The 16,718-nt window shown below is 44.1% G+C and overlaps 1 protein-coding gene across 4 annotated transcripts in view; it reads right to left on the bottom strand.

Annotated features, from left to right (window-relative positions):
* LOC116941423 (uncharacterized) overlaps positions 1–16,718 on the bottom strand; it is a 75,791-nt gene that overhangs the window by 42,203 nt on the left and 16,870 nt on the right. For all 4 annotated transcript variants that reach the window (XM_076053803.1, XM_076053743.1, XM_076053700.1 and 1 more), the window contains exon 2: positions 1,261–1,349. Coding sequence is in view for 3 of the 4 variants with exons in the window: in XM_076053700.1 (XP_075909815.1) it covers positions 1,261–1,349 (89 nt within the window). In the remaining variant the exon portion in view is untranslated. The remainder of the gene's footprint in view (positions 1–1,260; positions 1,350–16,718) is intronic.

Here is a 16,718-nt window from a genome sequence, read left to right on the forward strand (position 1 = left end):
TAGAACAACCTTGAATGTAATGCATGGTTTGCTTGGCAATAATTGATGGGACAATTCCATAATTTTGGAGCCAAACGGGCAAAAGTACGCTGTCCATGATTGTACCTCAGGAGAACTGACTCAAGATAAAGCCACCTCAAACTATACGTTGAAAAATATATCTGCTTCCCTCTTATGCGTAACGTCTAATGCCTATGGGGTGAGGCCAAGCCACAATTCTTCGCATTATCCGAGGATCAGCACTGCTATTATATTTGATGTTCATGGATTAGACGAAGGAGTTTCAGTTTGCCTGCTAAATCCATGACGTTATCCGCAGTGTACGAGGAGCGAGGAGCGCTGGTGGCGCCTATATTCCAGGATTGGTGGAGATGCTACTGGATGATGATAATGATGATAAGATAACAGATATTACGATACACCGTAACTGCATGAACAACTTCAGACCATCATCTGCAGCTATCCACGGATAACCACGATCCATGGTGCTGATGGCGACGATGGTTGAAGATGCTGTTGTCCTATCCGCTATCTCCACGATCTGCCAATGCGGCCACAACCACCGCGCACGCTGCCGCTCGGAAAAATTCAACCTAATATCCACGACTCGCCGCAAGATAACGGAAAGATGATTATGAAGAGGATTATTGAGGTGAAAATGAAGGCTGCAATGCACAAAGCCAATGAAGGGCACTGACAAATGTAATGGAGATCGATATTGCGTGATACTTGTGACGATGTTGAGGCTGCTGACCACCTTGAGCCACTGCTGCAGCGGTGTGGTGGAGCACATTACGCAACATTTCACTGTATGACCGCAGTCTCAGATCTCTGGCACAGACTAAGTCGGCCGATCATCTGCGAGCATTGAAAACAATATTTGTAGATAAGAGGCGCAGTGTCTTCAATTAATAGGAAGGTTAACGTCCCTTATACACAATTCTGCTCGATAAAGTCGCCCTGGCCGTTGCGAATAAGATAACTTCCACTACAGTTACAATTGTGACTGTATTATAACGAGGAAACGTGAATTCTAAACTTAATCCATCCCTTCAAGGCAGCAACAAAAAGATATTGTCAGGAGAAGGGCCTGTTTATACTCGTTCAATATACATAGCATCATGTCAGTTGCGTTACGGACAATGTTTAATTTTGTGGAAGTTACCTGCAGGGGCACCGGGCAGAACAGAATTACGTCACCGTCGGCAAATAGATAGAAACCTGAACAGAGAAGTAGAGGACCCTCTGTCTCACGCGTACATTTGGCTGTGCAGGGGGATGTGTTGGAGGCTGATGCTCCGCTTAATTCTTGTCCTTGGGATGTCCGAGTCCTGGGTCTTCTGCCGAAACTGAGGACCCAGGGCAGAGGTGCAGGGGGTCAGCACGGTCCCAACACACTCCACTCGCCACGCACGACTCACTCAGCAGCACATTCCCACCATTGCCAAACGAATACAATCCATTCTAAATTTGAAGCTTTCGTGACTGCAAGGATTCATACTCTTTGTTTATTTTTGGTAAAGTCACGTAGGTAAAATAAAATAAAACTAAATCAAATCACGACGTTTCGGAGGCAACACAAGCTTCCGTCTTCGGGTGGAACAGTCACAGCAGTCACTTGATGCAGCTATCTTGCTGTGACTGTTCCACCTGAAGACGGAAGCTTGTGTTGCCTCCGAAACGTCGTGATTTGATTTAGTTGTTTTCTTTTATTTTAATTTTGTTTCACCTACGTGACTTTACCGAAAAAACCCAAGGAGTATGAACACAATCCAGACATGCGGAGCCGACACAGTTGAGAGCTCGTCTTGATTGCTGTTGATTCTTTCGTCCCTACTCAGGCTCAACACAGCATGTGACACGTGGTGGGACCCAGTGTGCAAAGAGCCAATGGGTTTTCGTTCACGTGTTATTGCAAGGGAAGTTTTCGCCACGATTTGACTTGCAAACCCTGTGCTACGTTGAGCATATTTAGCCACACGTCTTTAAAACACAAGTAGAATATTTATTTTCGCAAATATGTGCACATGAATATAATATTATATGGGTGTTATTTACTTTTATTAAATTATCAATGTCTTTTAACCACGTGAGAGGCCGATTGAGATTCAATATCTCTCATATCTCATGAAAGTGCAAATAACCGGCAAAACATCTCAAAAAGTAGAAACCTTAATCAGCCTTTGACTTTCCTAAGTCATGCGAAATTATTATTATTATAATTATCATTTTGAAAGGGAGATTTGGGACACAATAGGGACTATTTAAAATAGTATTTGGTGATAATACAATTTTCTCGGTTCTTTCGGTAAAGTCGCGTCGAAGGGAAATAATAAAATTATAAATAATAAAACATCACAAAATAAAATTCTCACGACGGAAAGACAACAACTACCACCGTAGTGTTGTGGCCGAAACGTCGTGAGAATTTTATTATATTTTTATTTTATTATTTCCCTTCTACGTGGTGACTTTACCGAATGAACCAAGAATATGAATGCCTGCAGTCACGAAAGCTTTAAATCGAAATGATAATGTGCATTGTCAGTGGTGTACAAGCAGAAATAAGAAAATAACCCAACACATTCATCAGTAACACTGTCTTAAAAATAAATAAACAAATATGATAGGTGACGTTTCGGGAAATATCCCTTCCGCACAGCACATACAGAGGCCAGAGGGGTAGATTGGATAAGCATTTTAAGACAGCGGTTTATACACCATGAGGCCTAAGAATTAAGTAAATCATATTTACTGATTGACATTTTTGTTATATAATCCACTTGGTGATGCATTCCTGGGTTCAATTAAAATACAAAGCCACTATTTCATAACAAACAGTATAGGATACTTAAACGTTTTCTTTGGCGTTATGACATTGCAATATGACAACTCTGAACGACACCGTACAGTCTTGAAGAAGCATTTTACAGAAGATGTTGTGGTTTGGTAATTCCCGCACAAATTACGAGGAGTTTGCGCGAGTTGAAATGCTAAGGCGTAAACCCGACTCGTTGACAAATGCAACAAACACCAGGCAGGCAGTCATTTTATTTAATAACGATACTGTTGACAGGATTGTTGGACAAAATGGTTTAAACTTTAATGGGGGCCCAGGGAGTGGAACGTAGCGGCTTTGGCTCAATTTTCTGACGGGGCAAACGCAGCGTTAATCCCAGTGATGTCATCTCCATAATCTCTGATGACAACAGCTTACCGACTCCTCACTCCCAGAACTGCATTAATACCTCTCAAACTCATTACGTGTACAGTGAGGGAAAAAAAGTATTTGATCCCCTGCTGATTTTGTACGTTTGCCCACTGACAAAGAAATTATCAGTCTATAATTTTAATGGCAGGTTTATTTGAACAGTGAGAGACAGAATAACAACAAAATCCAGAAAAATGCATGTCAAAAATGTTATAAATTGATTTGCATTTTAATGAGGGAAATAAGTATTTGACCCCCTTTCAATCAGAAAGATTTCTGGCTCCCAGGTGTCCTTTATACAGGTAACGAGCTGAGATTAGGAGCACACTCTTCGTAAGTGGGCAAACGTACAAAATCAGCAGGGGATCAAATACTTGTTTCCCTCACTGTATAATAAGGGCCTGCGGCAATTACGCCTTGAAACAACTTTTTCAGAGGGTTTTTTTGTGAAAGAAGCATAAAACATAAGTTACAACTATGGGGAGAATGCATTTTCTGTATTAACATACTTTATTAAAAATAAGAACATGAAAGAAAATGTAATACCTGGATGCTGTTATAGTGTGCAAATAGGTATTTTTTTTTACTTTTAAATGTTGTACCCGCAGGAATCCATAGATTCTATCTACGTGACTTTACCGAAAGAACCAAGAATATGACTGTGAATAGGTTGTCAAATACAAGTACATTGATATTCATAATCATCATCATCATCACTGTCATCACAATTAAATAATCACTGTCACTATCATCACAAATAATGGATGCTCTCACGCGCAAATTATTTAAGCTACAGTTGAACACGTAGGCTTTAAACCACGCAAAAACGGAGCTACGGGACAGCTTGTAACTAAGGTTCTAAGACCGACAGCGGCCCAAACAAAGGTAGGCTAGTGGAGCCATTCCATCCAAGCAAAGTCCCAGTGACATTGGGTGCAATATACATCAGGCACTTGTACGTATTGGCTCTCTTTGCTTAAAATTGTCAGCCGGACTATGGCACGGAATATTTGGATCATGAAACATTGTGATTCAGTCGACGCACACCGGTCTCCTGTGAGGTTCAGGGAGAGACACGTTTCCCGTGAAATAAAAAAAACAAGATGATTTGGCGCTTTCGTGGCTGCAGGAATTACTATTTGGTTTTTTTTCGGTAAAAGTCACGTAGAAATAAGAAATAATAATAACATTACATAATAGCATGCGACGTTTCGATTGCAACGCAAGCAATCATCATCAGGCACAGAAGAGCTAAATTTAAGAGAGAGAGGAAACACAGAACCGCAGACATACATACAGACATCGAAGTGGAGGGAGATAACACAGAGACACAAAGAGAGACACAACGTATGGGACACAGAGAGACAGGGTCTCTGTGCCGAGGCCTTAGCATGTAGGGGACACAAAGAGAGATGGAGAAGCACACTAAATCGAACGAGATTTAGTAAAATTTGGAAACAATATAATGCAACACAGAGGGTCGGTCAAAACACAATTAACGCATGGTCTGGTTGATGACGTTATTTCAAAGATTGCTAAATTATAAGTTAAGTGTGTGAAATTTGAGAGAGAGATAAGACACTTATACGGAGACACAAAGACAGACATACAAGTAGAGAGAGATGAAGCAGAGACACAGAGAGGAATATAAAACAATACAGCGTAGCTAGCCGGCCAACACAACAGCCAACACTCTACCTGGCTGATTACGTTCCTCTAAGGATTGCTAAATTTAAGAGAGTGATAGAATACAGATCGCAGACACATATATAGACATCTAAGCAGAGAGTTAGCACAGAGACATACAGAGAGAGACACACATATGGGACACAGTGAAACAGTGTCTCTGTGCCGAAGCCTTAAACAGAGGGAGAGGTGCGGGCGGGGACTGAGAGATAAAGGGATACAAATTAGCATGTACAAAGGGACTGACTCAGGTACTAAGGAGAAAGGGACCGCGGGGTTGCGTGGGGAGGGGTACACTCAGCCAGACCATGCGTTAATTGTGTTTTGACCAACCCTCTGTGTTGCATTATATTGTTTCCAAATTTTACTAAATCTTGTTCGATTTAATGTGCTTCTCCATCTCTCTTTGTCTCCCCCTACATGCTAAGGCGACGTCCTATACTCTTTGGTTCTTTCAGTAAAGTCACGTAGGTAAAATAAAATAAAACAACTAAATCAAATCACGACGTTTCGGAGGCAACACAAGCTTCCGTCATCAGGTGCTGTGCTAGTCGCACCTGATGACGGAGGCTTGCGTTGCCTCCGAAACATCGTGATTTGATTAACTTTATTTTACTTTTACCTCCGTGACTCTACCGAAATAACCAAAGAGTATGGATTATTGCAGTCACAAAAACTTCAAATCTAGAAAGGTGACGTCCTCCACATGGACCCCCCCCCCCTCCTTAATAATCATGAGCGGGTGACGTCACTCCACATGCAGCACCCCCCCCTCATGAATATTATTGAGCAGGTGACGTAACTCCACATCGAACAGCCCCCCTCGTTAATAATCATGAACAGGTGACGTCCTCCAAATGGACATCCCCCCACCATTAATAATAATTAGCGGGTGACGTCACTCCACATGGGGGGGGGGGGGGGGGGCGAGGCGCCTCCTCCCCCCTCCTCAGCGTCAACTGACAACCCTCACTACAAAGGCAGAATCCTCACGTCACGTGATCTCCGTAACGCTGTTGAGACATCAAAGTAAAAAGGACGTCATGATGAACAAGGGATTATAGCCTTAACACTAAATAAGTCTGTTCTCACCGCGCCCTTACAAATTGCACACGCATTGATGCAGTCAATATAAAGTTGCGGTCTGCTTTTCGCTTGCAACTTTCAGATTTACTGCAATACACCCGTCATTGGACGGGCAAAAGGCTCGTACATTATAATAATCCAGTTTTAGAAAATACTGATGAAACGTTTGATTAATGTAATTAAATGTAACATGAAAGACAAGCCACAGCACGATTGTGGCCATGCAACCCAAACTATGGAGGAGGAATAGCAAAAGTACACAAACTCTCACCTGAAGCCCTCTCATCGTGGCTAGCAGATCCAGACTTTGAACATGTTGCCATATGCAAGGATATAATGCATTTGAATTGTCTTCAGTAGAAACTAATGAAGTCATCGGGGCTCTCACAAACTAAGGCCATAGTTAAAATGACCAAATCCATTAATAAACACGACTTTGCATGAATAAACGTTAAATAGCTTAAAGAACCAAACAGAATCACGTAGAAGGGAAACAATAAAATAATAAAATAATAAAACAATAAAAATTCTCACGACGTTTCGACTGCAACACAAGCAATCGTCATCAGGTGTGAAAACCACAGCAAGAAAATTTGAATTTTTTTTTCAAATTTTATTGCTGTGGTTTTCACACCTGATGATGATTGCTTGTGTTGCAGTCGAAACGTCGTGATTATTTTTATTGTTTTATATTTTTTATTATTTTATTGTTTCCCTTCTACATGGTGACTTTACCGAAAGAACCAAGAATATGAATCCCTGCAGTCACGAAAGCTTTAAATCAAAATTTTACCAAATAGAAATCAGAAGAGGGCACAGACCACATGATTTGGTGGAAGGCAGCACCACTGGTTCAGTTTGTTTTTTCAGTTTCATTTATTTGGTATAACCCTGTGAGCCGTGCGGCTCTTGACTCGGGTGCAACCGCAACAAAACAAAAACATGAACAAGAAAAATCTTAAAGTGACTACACGCAACAGAAAAATCCAGGAAAAAAACCAGCAAAGTCTTCCGGAAAAAAACACCGCGTTTCAACGATGTGTGCAAAAATCCCAGTGGGATGCAAGTCAAACAATAACAACCATAAGACAATTTAGATTAAAGTTATCAGGCTAACGCTGTACTACAACAAACAAACAGGGCTAAACCAAAACGTTTTCAAAATCACCAAAATAAAGCTATAAAAACAATGTAACAACAGTGATCATGGGAACTGTGATTCAAATTAAACAAAAAACGAAAGGGAGATGGGCTGGGAGATTTTGTAGCGGAGTTGTGCTGGGATTTTTGTTCCATTATCTTAAGTAGCAAGTTCCATTTGTTTTCAATAATACTTCAACGACTTTCTTATTCACAAGTCAACCGGCTTGTGCTCTTAATTCTATAAACAGTTCAGACATAAATTCATAACTCATGAAACGGGTCCTAAATCCATTTGTATTTACAAAACTCGATTATTCTCCTCTTTTTTTTACAAACAATCGTGATTAAAGCACTCTTCTGTTACTTTACATGACACAATTGCAACTAGAATAATTCACACATAATAATAGGGCGTTTCCCCTTTTATCTGGCAACAAAACTGAAACCTTTTTTTACAAGGATTCATGTCTGCATTAACCACAATACCTGCAGTCAAAATGCAAACAAGAACACACTTTGATAATATATGATGCACGGTCCACACCAAGGGACGGCTTTCTTTTGAGCCTCGACCCAATTGGTGCTCGACCAGAAGACGCCAAAAGGCGTACAGCTGAAAAATCACACACACTTTTAAAAGTTATCTTTTTTCTCGTAAAAAAAATCTGAATAAAGTTAACAAAATTTAACATGTTTTTTTTTAAATACAGGCCAGACTTTTTGTAATAGTGCTCAAATGAAAGGAAAACATGTTCCAATGTGAACTGAATGTAATAATCCTTATTGGCTTTCTGCCTTGAGGTTAACGGCGGCGGCGGTTTTAAAATAATTTTCGGGCGCGACAATTTTCTTCCAATTAAAATTGCCACAATGAGTTTCTGCCAGGTATGGATTACTCCAACGGAGGCAAAAATCCAAGGCAGAGCAGTCGGTCCACAGCATTCTCTGTACTGAAAGGATTACATCGGATGGCTCTGGTATCACGAATTCATTAAGGCCATGTGACTCATGTCGCATGGCTGCCTCGAGCTCCAGCTGTCTGCCAGGTGTAACCACGGGAAGCATGTTTGGGCTTGTTATCTTCGCACATTTTAATACACCATGAGCTGTATTAGCAAAGTGTACAGAGGTGCAGACAGCATGACAAACTTGAAAGCTTAAACAGGAAAAATGTGTTGACTGGTTTTGTCATGCGAATTTTGTCACATTAACTATTACTGTACAGTATAGCCATTAGGCCCAGGCAATTATTTGCAAAGTGGGCCCAACCTACCAAAGCATTTTCCTGCACAGAGGCTTTTTCAACATGATATTGAAAATAGTTTGCGAGGTTCCTTCATCCATCGAATTGCTTTTTAACTATCCCAAGGGCAAGAATTGGAATAGGTGACAAAGCCTTTGCTGTTACAGCACCAACGTTTAGGAACAAGCCTTGTTTCCCTCCCTTAACATCGAAAATCTTCCTTCAAAAAGAAATATTCTGAAGCAGAAGATGAGTGCTGGATACAACCACATTTGCGAATGTGACTTGCAAACTTTGATCATTAACCACGTATCGACGGTTCAATTTTAATTGAGCAATTTCGAGGGACTATGTTGTTGTGTTGTCTTGGTGTAGTCTGGGACTGTTTTTGTTGTTGTTTTGCTGCTTTGCCCAATATTGCATTGATGTACTTATGCAATTTGTGCTTGTATACTTTATTTATATTTAGTGACTGCCTTGGCTTTCCTATACTTTGCACTCCGAAAGGCTTTGTACTCATTCTGACCCACTCCTACTGGGCAAATTCTTCTGATTCGATAAAAAAAACACTCCCAATACTCATACAGCCATGCGGCAGTCCAGGGACAGCTCACGAACCACCAGGGATTCAGAGTCAATTTAACATTGCATTTGAATTGACAATATCATCTGTTACAGCTGGTGACTCGTAGCCGTTCCCAAAGGGTGATCGCCATGTCACGCAAGTGTGGGGTTGTTCCACACAGACTGACCGTAAACGGTCATTTGACTTTTGTTGAACTGGGAATTTTATTTCTAGGGAAATGACTGTAAAAAAAAAAAAAAACCCTAATTGATCATTATCATTTCCAAAGCAATGCATTAATGTCACTATTCCGTATGTTAAAAAAAGCTAAATGAGTCAATATGCAAGCCAAACTGTTGCAAAGATCTATAAGTAGTATTTGGCCGCTGTGTATATACTATACTGCAGTATGAGTAATACGGTGGGCATTTAAAGGCACCGTGGCCATTTATTACGTAACCATTTGATCCAAACAGCCTTCGTCTTTCTTTACCCCTGCCAGACGGGATGTATTTGCTCAGGTAAACAAGCAAGATGATTGCCGAGCATCTTTGTTTGCTAAAGCACAGTTGCATGATTCAGGGCCGCCACGGTGGCTAGGAGATGGTAACTATCTCGCCTGGTATACAGGAGGTCGTGTTATAGCAATAGGTTTTACCTTTTTAACTGGCACAAAAACTGACACCTTTATTCAAGGCATCATGTTTGCAATAACCACAACACAAGCAGTCAAAATGCAAACAAAAGAGACAACTCTGATAATAATATGCACAGTCCTTAAATAAAGGTGTCAGTTTTTTCGTGCCAGTTAAAAGGGTAAAACCTATTACTATATCTTGTTACTGGCAAAGGAGGTCTCATAAGGAGGTCGTGTTGTTCTATCTCGACCCTCACGCCTGCTGTACATTGGAATTTTGCGTGTTCTCCCCATGGTCGTGTGGCTTTTTCTCCGGCTCCTCCAGTTTTTCCCTCCACATTTAGAAGCACGCGTTGAGCATTTGGCTGCGATACATTTCTACATGATAAGCCACTTCGTTGAGCTATCATTTGTAGCCGGATCGCTTTTTAAAAAGAGCTACGTAGCTGAGTGAGCCTTACCTGGCAAAACACAAAAAGTTTAGTTTTTAGTTGAGGAATAACAGTAAATATATCACCAGTGATATATATTGGGTTTCAAATAAAAACGCACAAATTACATTCAAACATGAAACAGTATGTTACCTCAAAGCCAGGGTACGATTTGATGGGGGTGGGGGGTATTTATCTGACTTCTGGTAATTAAATATTTAACTGAAAATGTAACCACCCCCCAGATGAAAGACGCTTAAGCTGAGTCAGTTTATCACTTGAATGGAAGACTGTTTGGAATAGCAGGCACTGTAGATATGGTCCTTGAGTGGCAAACTGCACTCTGCTCAAAGCACACTAAATGGGCCCTTCTGTCTGTCCAAACTCTACAAGACAAACCACTTTATGTGTACTCAAGCTAGGCCTGCTTATTCCCTGAACACATATATTGTGCCCATTCACTGTATAACACAAACACACTCTATTGATGCATTTTTCTGTTTTGTTGTAAAAAAAAATGTATTTTTACTTTACACTGCTGGAATACAGATTTGTGCACACACCATTTGGTGCACACGCAAAAACGCGTGTGCACTATAAGTGTATTTTGTGTGACCAGGTGAGAGCTTAAGAGACCAGGGTAGCAGTAGTATGCCCATCGATTGCTATGTGCATAATCCCAATTGAGTAATTTGCGAGTTATTTTCGAATTAACAAATGTGGACCCTGATGCCGGCACACAGAGACCTACACTCTTGCGAATGGCGTCCGGGGACCTTTAACGTTCACTGTGAAGCGGACGCCGCGTACTGCTACGGTTGTCGCACCCGTAGTATTAATCAGGGCGACCGCTAGGTTCCAACCGTGAACCTCTGCAACGAGCAGCAAATGCGCTACCGCTGGGCCATGCCACCGCCCACTCTTTCACCTTAACCACTGAAGTGGCGTCGCAACAACACCAGTCTCTACTCTTTGGTTCTTTCGGTAAAGTCACGTAGGTATAAAATAAAATTTTAAAAATTTTAAATCACGACGTTTCGGGCGCAACACAAGCAGGTCCGTCATCAGGTGGGGCAACCACAGTAATAAACCATTGCTGAAGTGGGCAGAAGGGCTGCTCTTTTATTTTTCTACCTACGTGACTTTGGCGAAAGAACCAAAGAGTATGGATCCCTGCAGTCACGAGAGCTTCAAATCTAGATTGAAACACCAGTCACTCCACACGCTGAGTACCACGCAATTGCTCACATCGTGCACGCAAGCACAACCTTATCATGCTCCCTTCCACGGGCCACCACTGATTACGACTGCCAGCAGATAGCCTTCAGCACACGCAGCAGTGAGTGCATCTGCTGCATGAAAAGAGAACTTTGCCCAGGGAAACAATAAAAGAAAGCTAACCAACAAGCCTCTCTTTGAAAGAAAAAAACAAGAATATTATTTATATCCTGGCTCCTACACCTAGCCAAGTGTTACAGGTAGAGAGTCAGTGTTTTAAAAGGATGGTAAAGAGGTGTTGGTTAACTCTCAACATCGTCAAAGGGGCTAACACGAGCAGTTGCTTATGCAGTGACTGATGGACAGGGACGTGGTATGAGGCCTAAATGCCTACATGCACCAGGTAACAGGGCTACAGTTGTTGCCTTTGTTGTTTTGTGTTGTTGTTTTCCCAGACCCTGACACAGGCGTAGCAACATCGAAAGGAAAGAGGAACGGGGCAACGAAGAAGATGATGATGATGGTGGTGATACCAAAAAAAAACAGGGCAATAACATTAAGGGCAATAATTGTAGCGAGGGCAATGACATTGGATCGAGGCCTAACACCGGAGGTGACGTCATCTGGACGCAGCAGCGATCCGTAACCTGTCTGGGTCAAACGGAGACTGACGGAAGCCCTCACCGCAGCCCGTGTCACCAGGGCCCCCAAATCTGAGAAGCTTCTCGGCTTCTGCGCCACTCGTCACAACGATGCTAAGCTGAGGCCACAATGATGCTAAGCTGAGGCCACAATGAAGCTAAGCTGAGGCCACAATGAAGCAAAGCTGAGGCCACAATGATGCTAAGCTGAGGCCACAATGAAGCTAAGCTGAGGCCACAATGAAGCTAAGCTGAGGCCACAATGATGCTAAGCTGAGGCCACAATGATGCTAAGCTGAGGCCACAATGAAGCTAAGCTGAGGCCACAATGATGCTAAGCTGAGGTCACAATGAAGCTAAGCTGAGGCCACAATGATGCGAAGCTGAGGCCACAATGAAGCTAAGCTGAGGCCACAATGATGCTAAGCTGAGGTCACAATGATGCTTAGCTGAGGCCACAATGAAGCTAAGCTGAGGCCACAATGAAGCAAAGCTGAGGCCACAATGATGCTAAGCTGAGGCCACAATGAAGCTAAGCTGAGGCCACAATGAAGCTAAGCTGAGGCCACAATGATGCTAAGCTGAGGCCACAATGATGCTAAGCTGAGGCCACAATGAAGCTAAGCTGAGGCCACAATGATGCTAAGCTGAGGCCACAATGAAGCTAAGCTGAGGCCACAATGATGCTAAGCTGAGGCCACAATGATGCTAAGCTGAGGCCACAATGAAGCTAAGCTGAGGCCACAATGATGCTAAGCTGAGGCCACAACGATGCTAAGCTGAGGCCGCAATGATGCTAAGCTGAGGCCACAATGAAGCTAAGCTGAGGCCACAATGAAGCTAAGCTGAGGCCACAATGATGCTAAGCTGAGGCCGCACGCCGAGCGATGGAGAGCTTGGCCAGCCAGGGCCCAAATGATCAGCATTGTCTTGAGAAGGCTGTTAATAAATGCAAGGGACTACAAAAGGGACAGGTTCAGACCCCAAATTCACCTGACTTTGGATATGAAATAGCGTGTGGCATTATATTAGGTTATTGTGAGACAGTAGGGGCTCTGCATAGTGTTAGGGTCAATATTAGAGCTTAAGGGCTCTGTGTGTTAGGGTCAGCGTTAGAGAGTAGGGGCTCTGTGTTAGGGTCAGTGTTAGAGAGTGGGGGCTGTGTGTTAGGGTCAGCGTTAGAGACTAGGGGCTCTGTGTTAGGGTCAGCGTTAGAGAGTAGGGGCTCTGTGTTAGGGTCAGTGTAGTAGGGGCTCTGTGTTAGGGTCAGCGTTAGAGAGTGGGGGCTGTGTGTTAGGATCAGTGTTAGAGAGTGGGGGCTGTGTGTTAGGGTCAGTGTTAGAGAGTGGGGGCTCTGTATTAGGGTGAGCGTTAGAGAGTAGGGGCTCTGTGTTAGGGTCAGTGTTAGAGAGTGGGGGCTGTGTGTTAGGGTCAGTGTTAGAGAGTAGGGGCTCTGTGTTAGGGTCAGTGTTAGAGAGTAGGGGCTCTGTGTTAGGGTCAGCGTTAGAGACTAGGGGCTCTGTGTTAGGGTCAGCGTTAGAGAGTAGGGGCTGTGTTAGGTCAATGTTAGAGAGTAGGGGCTCTGTGTTAGGGTCAGCGTTAGAGAGTAGGGGCTCTGTGTTAGGGTCAGTGTAGTAGGGGCTCTGTGTTAGGGTCAGCGTTAGAGAGTGGGGGCTGTGTGTTAGGATCAGTGTTAGAGAGTGGGGGCTGTGTGTTAGGGTCAGTGTTAGAGAGTGGGGGCTCTGTATTAGGGTGAGCGTTAGAGAGTAGGGGCTCTGTGTTAGGGTCAGTGTTAGAGAGTGGGGGCTGTGTGTTAGGGTCAGTGTTAGAGAGTAGGGGCTCTGTGTTAGGGTCAGTGTTAGAGAGTAGGGGCTCTGTGTTAGGGTCAGCGTTAGAGACTAGGGGCTCTGTGTTAGGGTCAGCGTTAGAGAGTAGGGGCTGTGTGTTAGGTCAATGTTAGAGAGTAGGGGCTCTGTGTTAGGGTCAGTGTTAGAGAGTCGGGGCTGTGTGTTAGAGTCAGTGTTAGAGAGTGGGGGCTCTGTGTTAGGGTCAGCGTTAGAGAGTAGGGGCTGTGTGTTAGGGTCAGTGTTAGAGAGTGGGGGCTGTTTGTTAGGGTCAGTGTTAGAGAGTGGGGGCTCTGTATTAGGGTCAGCGTTAGAGAGTAGGGGCTGTGTGTTAGGGTCAGTGTAAGAGAGTGGGGGCTGTGTGTTAGGGTTAGTGTTAGAGAGTGGGGGCTCTGTGTATTAGGGTCAGCGTTAGAGAGTGGGGGCTCTGTGTTAGGGTCAGCGTTAGAGAGTAGGGGCTCTGTGTTAGGGTCAGCGTTAGAGAGCCGGGGCTGTGTGTTAGAGTCAGTGTTAGATAGTGGGGGCTGTGTGTTAGAGTCAGCGTTAGAGAGTCGGGCTCTGTGTTAGGGTCAGCGTTAGAGAGTCGGGGCTCTGTGTTAGGGTCAGTGTTAGAGAGTAGGGGCTGTGTGTTAGAGTCAGTGTTAGAGAGTGGGGGCTCTGTGTTAGGGTCAGTGTTAGAGAGTGGGGGCTGTGTGTTAGGGTCAGTGTTAGAGAGTGGGGGCTGTGTGTTAGGGTCAGTGTTAGAGAGTGGGGGCTCTGTGTTAGGGTCAGCGTTAGAGAGTAGGGGCTGTGTATTAGGGTCAGTGTTAGAGAGTGGGGGCTCTGTGTTAGGGTCAGCGTTAGAGAGTGGGGGCTCTGTGTATTAGGGTCAGCGTTAGAGAGTAGGGGCTGTGTGTTAGGGTCAGCGTTAGAGAGTGGGGGCTCTGTGTTAGAGTCAGTGTTAGAGAGTGGGGGCTGTGTGTTAGGGTCAGTGTTAGAGACTAGGGGCTCTGTGTTAGGGTCAGCGTTAGAGAGTAGGGGCTGTGTGTTAGGGTCAGTGTTAGAGAGTCGGGGCTGTGTTAGGGTCAGTGTTAGAGAGTAGGGACTCTGTGTTAGGGTCAGCGTTAGAGAGTGGGGGCTCTGTGTTAGGGTCAGCGTTAGAGAGTAGGGGCTCCGTGTTAGGGTCAGTGTTTGGATATTTGAGCTACACTGCAGACTGGCTACAAAATTTTATAATTTTGCGAATGTCACAGGATCTTATTTTATATTTAATTCTCAAGAAGATTGAGATGACATTTTGGTAACTCAATTACACCAGGCAGCTGTGAGAACTAAACCAAACAAACGTACGTGCAAGCTGCCTTGCTGGTCAGCCATGTGAAACTTCAACGTCTATTCACCCTGCCGATATTTTCGACAACACAACATTTTCACAGTCCGCGGTTCTGAAAGCTGATCATGTATTCAGTAGATTCATGGGGCAGGGCATCAGCGGGCCAACGCCTCCTCCATTGACGAGCAGCTGAAGGCACGCCTAGCCGTGTGAAATAGCAGTGCCTCGCCGCACAAGCTGATCCCACATACGCTCGGTTGAATCGCCTACAGCATCAATCCATTGCCCTGGCACGCGAAATGTCATTACATATTCATTGGCTCTTGCGGTAAAGTCACGTAGATAGGTTCAAATAAAAGAACTAAAAAACAAAAACTACGACGTTTCGATCGCAACACAATCGGTCGTTTTCAGCGATCGCCTTTTCCTGAAAACGGCCGCTTGTGTTGCGCTCGAAACGTCGTAGTTTTTGTTGTTGTTATTTTTCCTTGAACGTATCTACGTGGTGACTTTACCGAAAGACCCGAAGAATATGAATCCCTGCAGTCGCGAAAGCTCTCAGTCAAAATGTTACTGCATGTGAACGCATTTGGCGTGTGTGCTCCGTAGAGGCTACATCGCCAGCCAGGAAAAGTTCCCCCTTGCTATGATGTCACCAAGCCGTGAAACTTTCGTGCGGTCGCACGCAGACACCCGCACTCCTCTGTTTCACGTGCAACAAAGCACTGCGATTAATCGGACCGTGCGCGTGGGAGCGCTATGGCAAAGCACACCGCCGGCCTCCTCTTGCTGCTCCGTATTGGCTCATCCGGCCCCGGGTCGTCAAGTTTCCCGTGGTAGGCACAGCCTTTGTTTTTTGGGTCAGATCGCGTCAATATATAAACGCGTCGTTAAAAAGCCGCCACCACAACTTGACACGGCCAACTAGCAAGGTTTGTCACGTGCACAGAACGTGGCCAATTCGTCACTAGCACAGCAACACCAGGTGTGTCGGAGAGCAACTCCACAACATTTACAATCCGAGTACGACGTTTTGCCAGTAAATTGCACGGTGGAATACTGATCGCGAAAGCCGCAGCGTCTCGCATGCCCACAAGCCGCAGCGGCACGGCATTGGTAGACGTGGAATCCCGTGTGCCACCTCTCGCACTCGCAGGCAAACGTGGGGCACGAGACATCACGCACCTGCCGCGTGTAGGCAAGTTTGACAGCACGCGTGTGTGTGTGTGTGTGCAATGCAAGTCCGTAGCAATTGAGTCAAGATTGGGGGGGGGGGAATCTTCCAGTGGGTGTGGGGGTCCCACCCCCAGAAAAAAAATCGAAATTTAAAAACGAATTTCCTGCCTAAAATATTATAAAAATTCACTAACACATAGGATGGACTATTCATTTATTTATTTTAACAATAATGTCTAATAGTGTATTGTATTTACATTGCTCTGTTTTTTTCTTTATTACCTTTTCTTGTTTCGTTGTATGTAATGGCAGAGATTAGGGATTTATGAAGTACAACCATAAACGGCAATCATATAAACAGAAATCTATTTTATAGCAATATATTTTGAGCATCTTTGAATTACGGCCTTGGTGCAACGAATTGTGGGATCCAGGTACTGAACGTGAATACGAGTCAAATCAAATCCAGTGGGCCACCCTTATCATTACCGCGGGTGTCACAAGCGTAGTAATACGAAGCGCCGT

The sequence above is a fragment of the Petromyzon marinus genome, chromosome 1 (genome assembly GCF_048934315.1).
Source record: "Petromyzon marinus isolate PM22_M1 ecotype Great Lakes invasive population chromosome 1, UKy_Petmar_22M1.pri1.0, whole genome shotgun sequence".
NCBI classification, from domain to species: domain Eukaryota; kingdom Metazoa; phylum Chordata; class Hyperoartia; order Petromyzontiformes; family Petromyzontidae; genus Petromyzon; species Petromyzon marinus.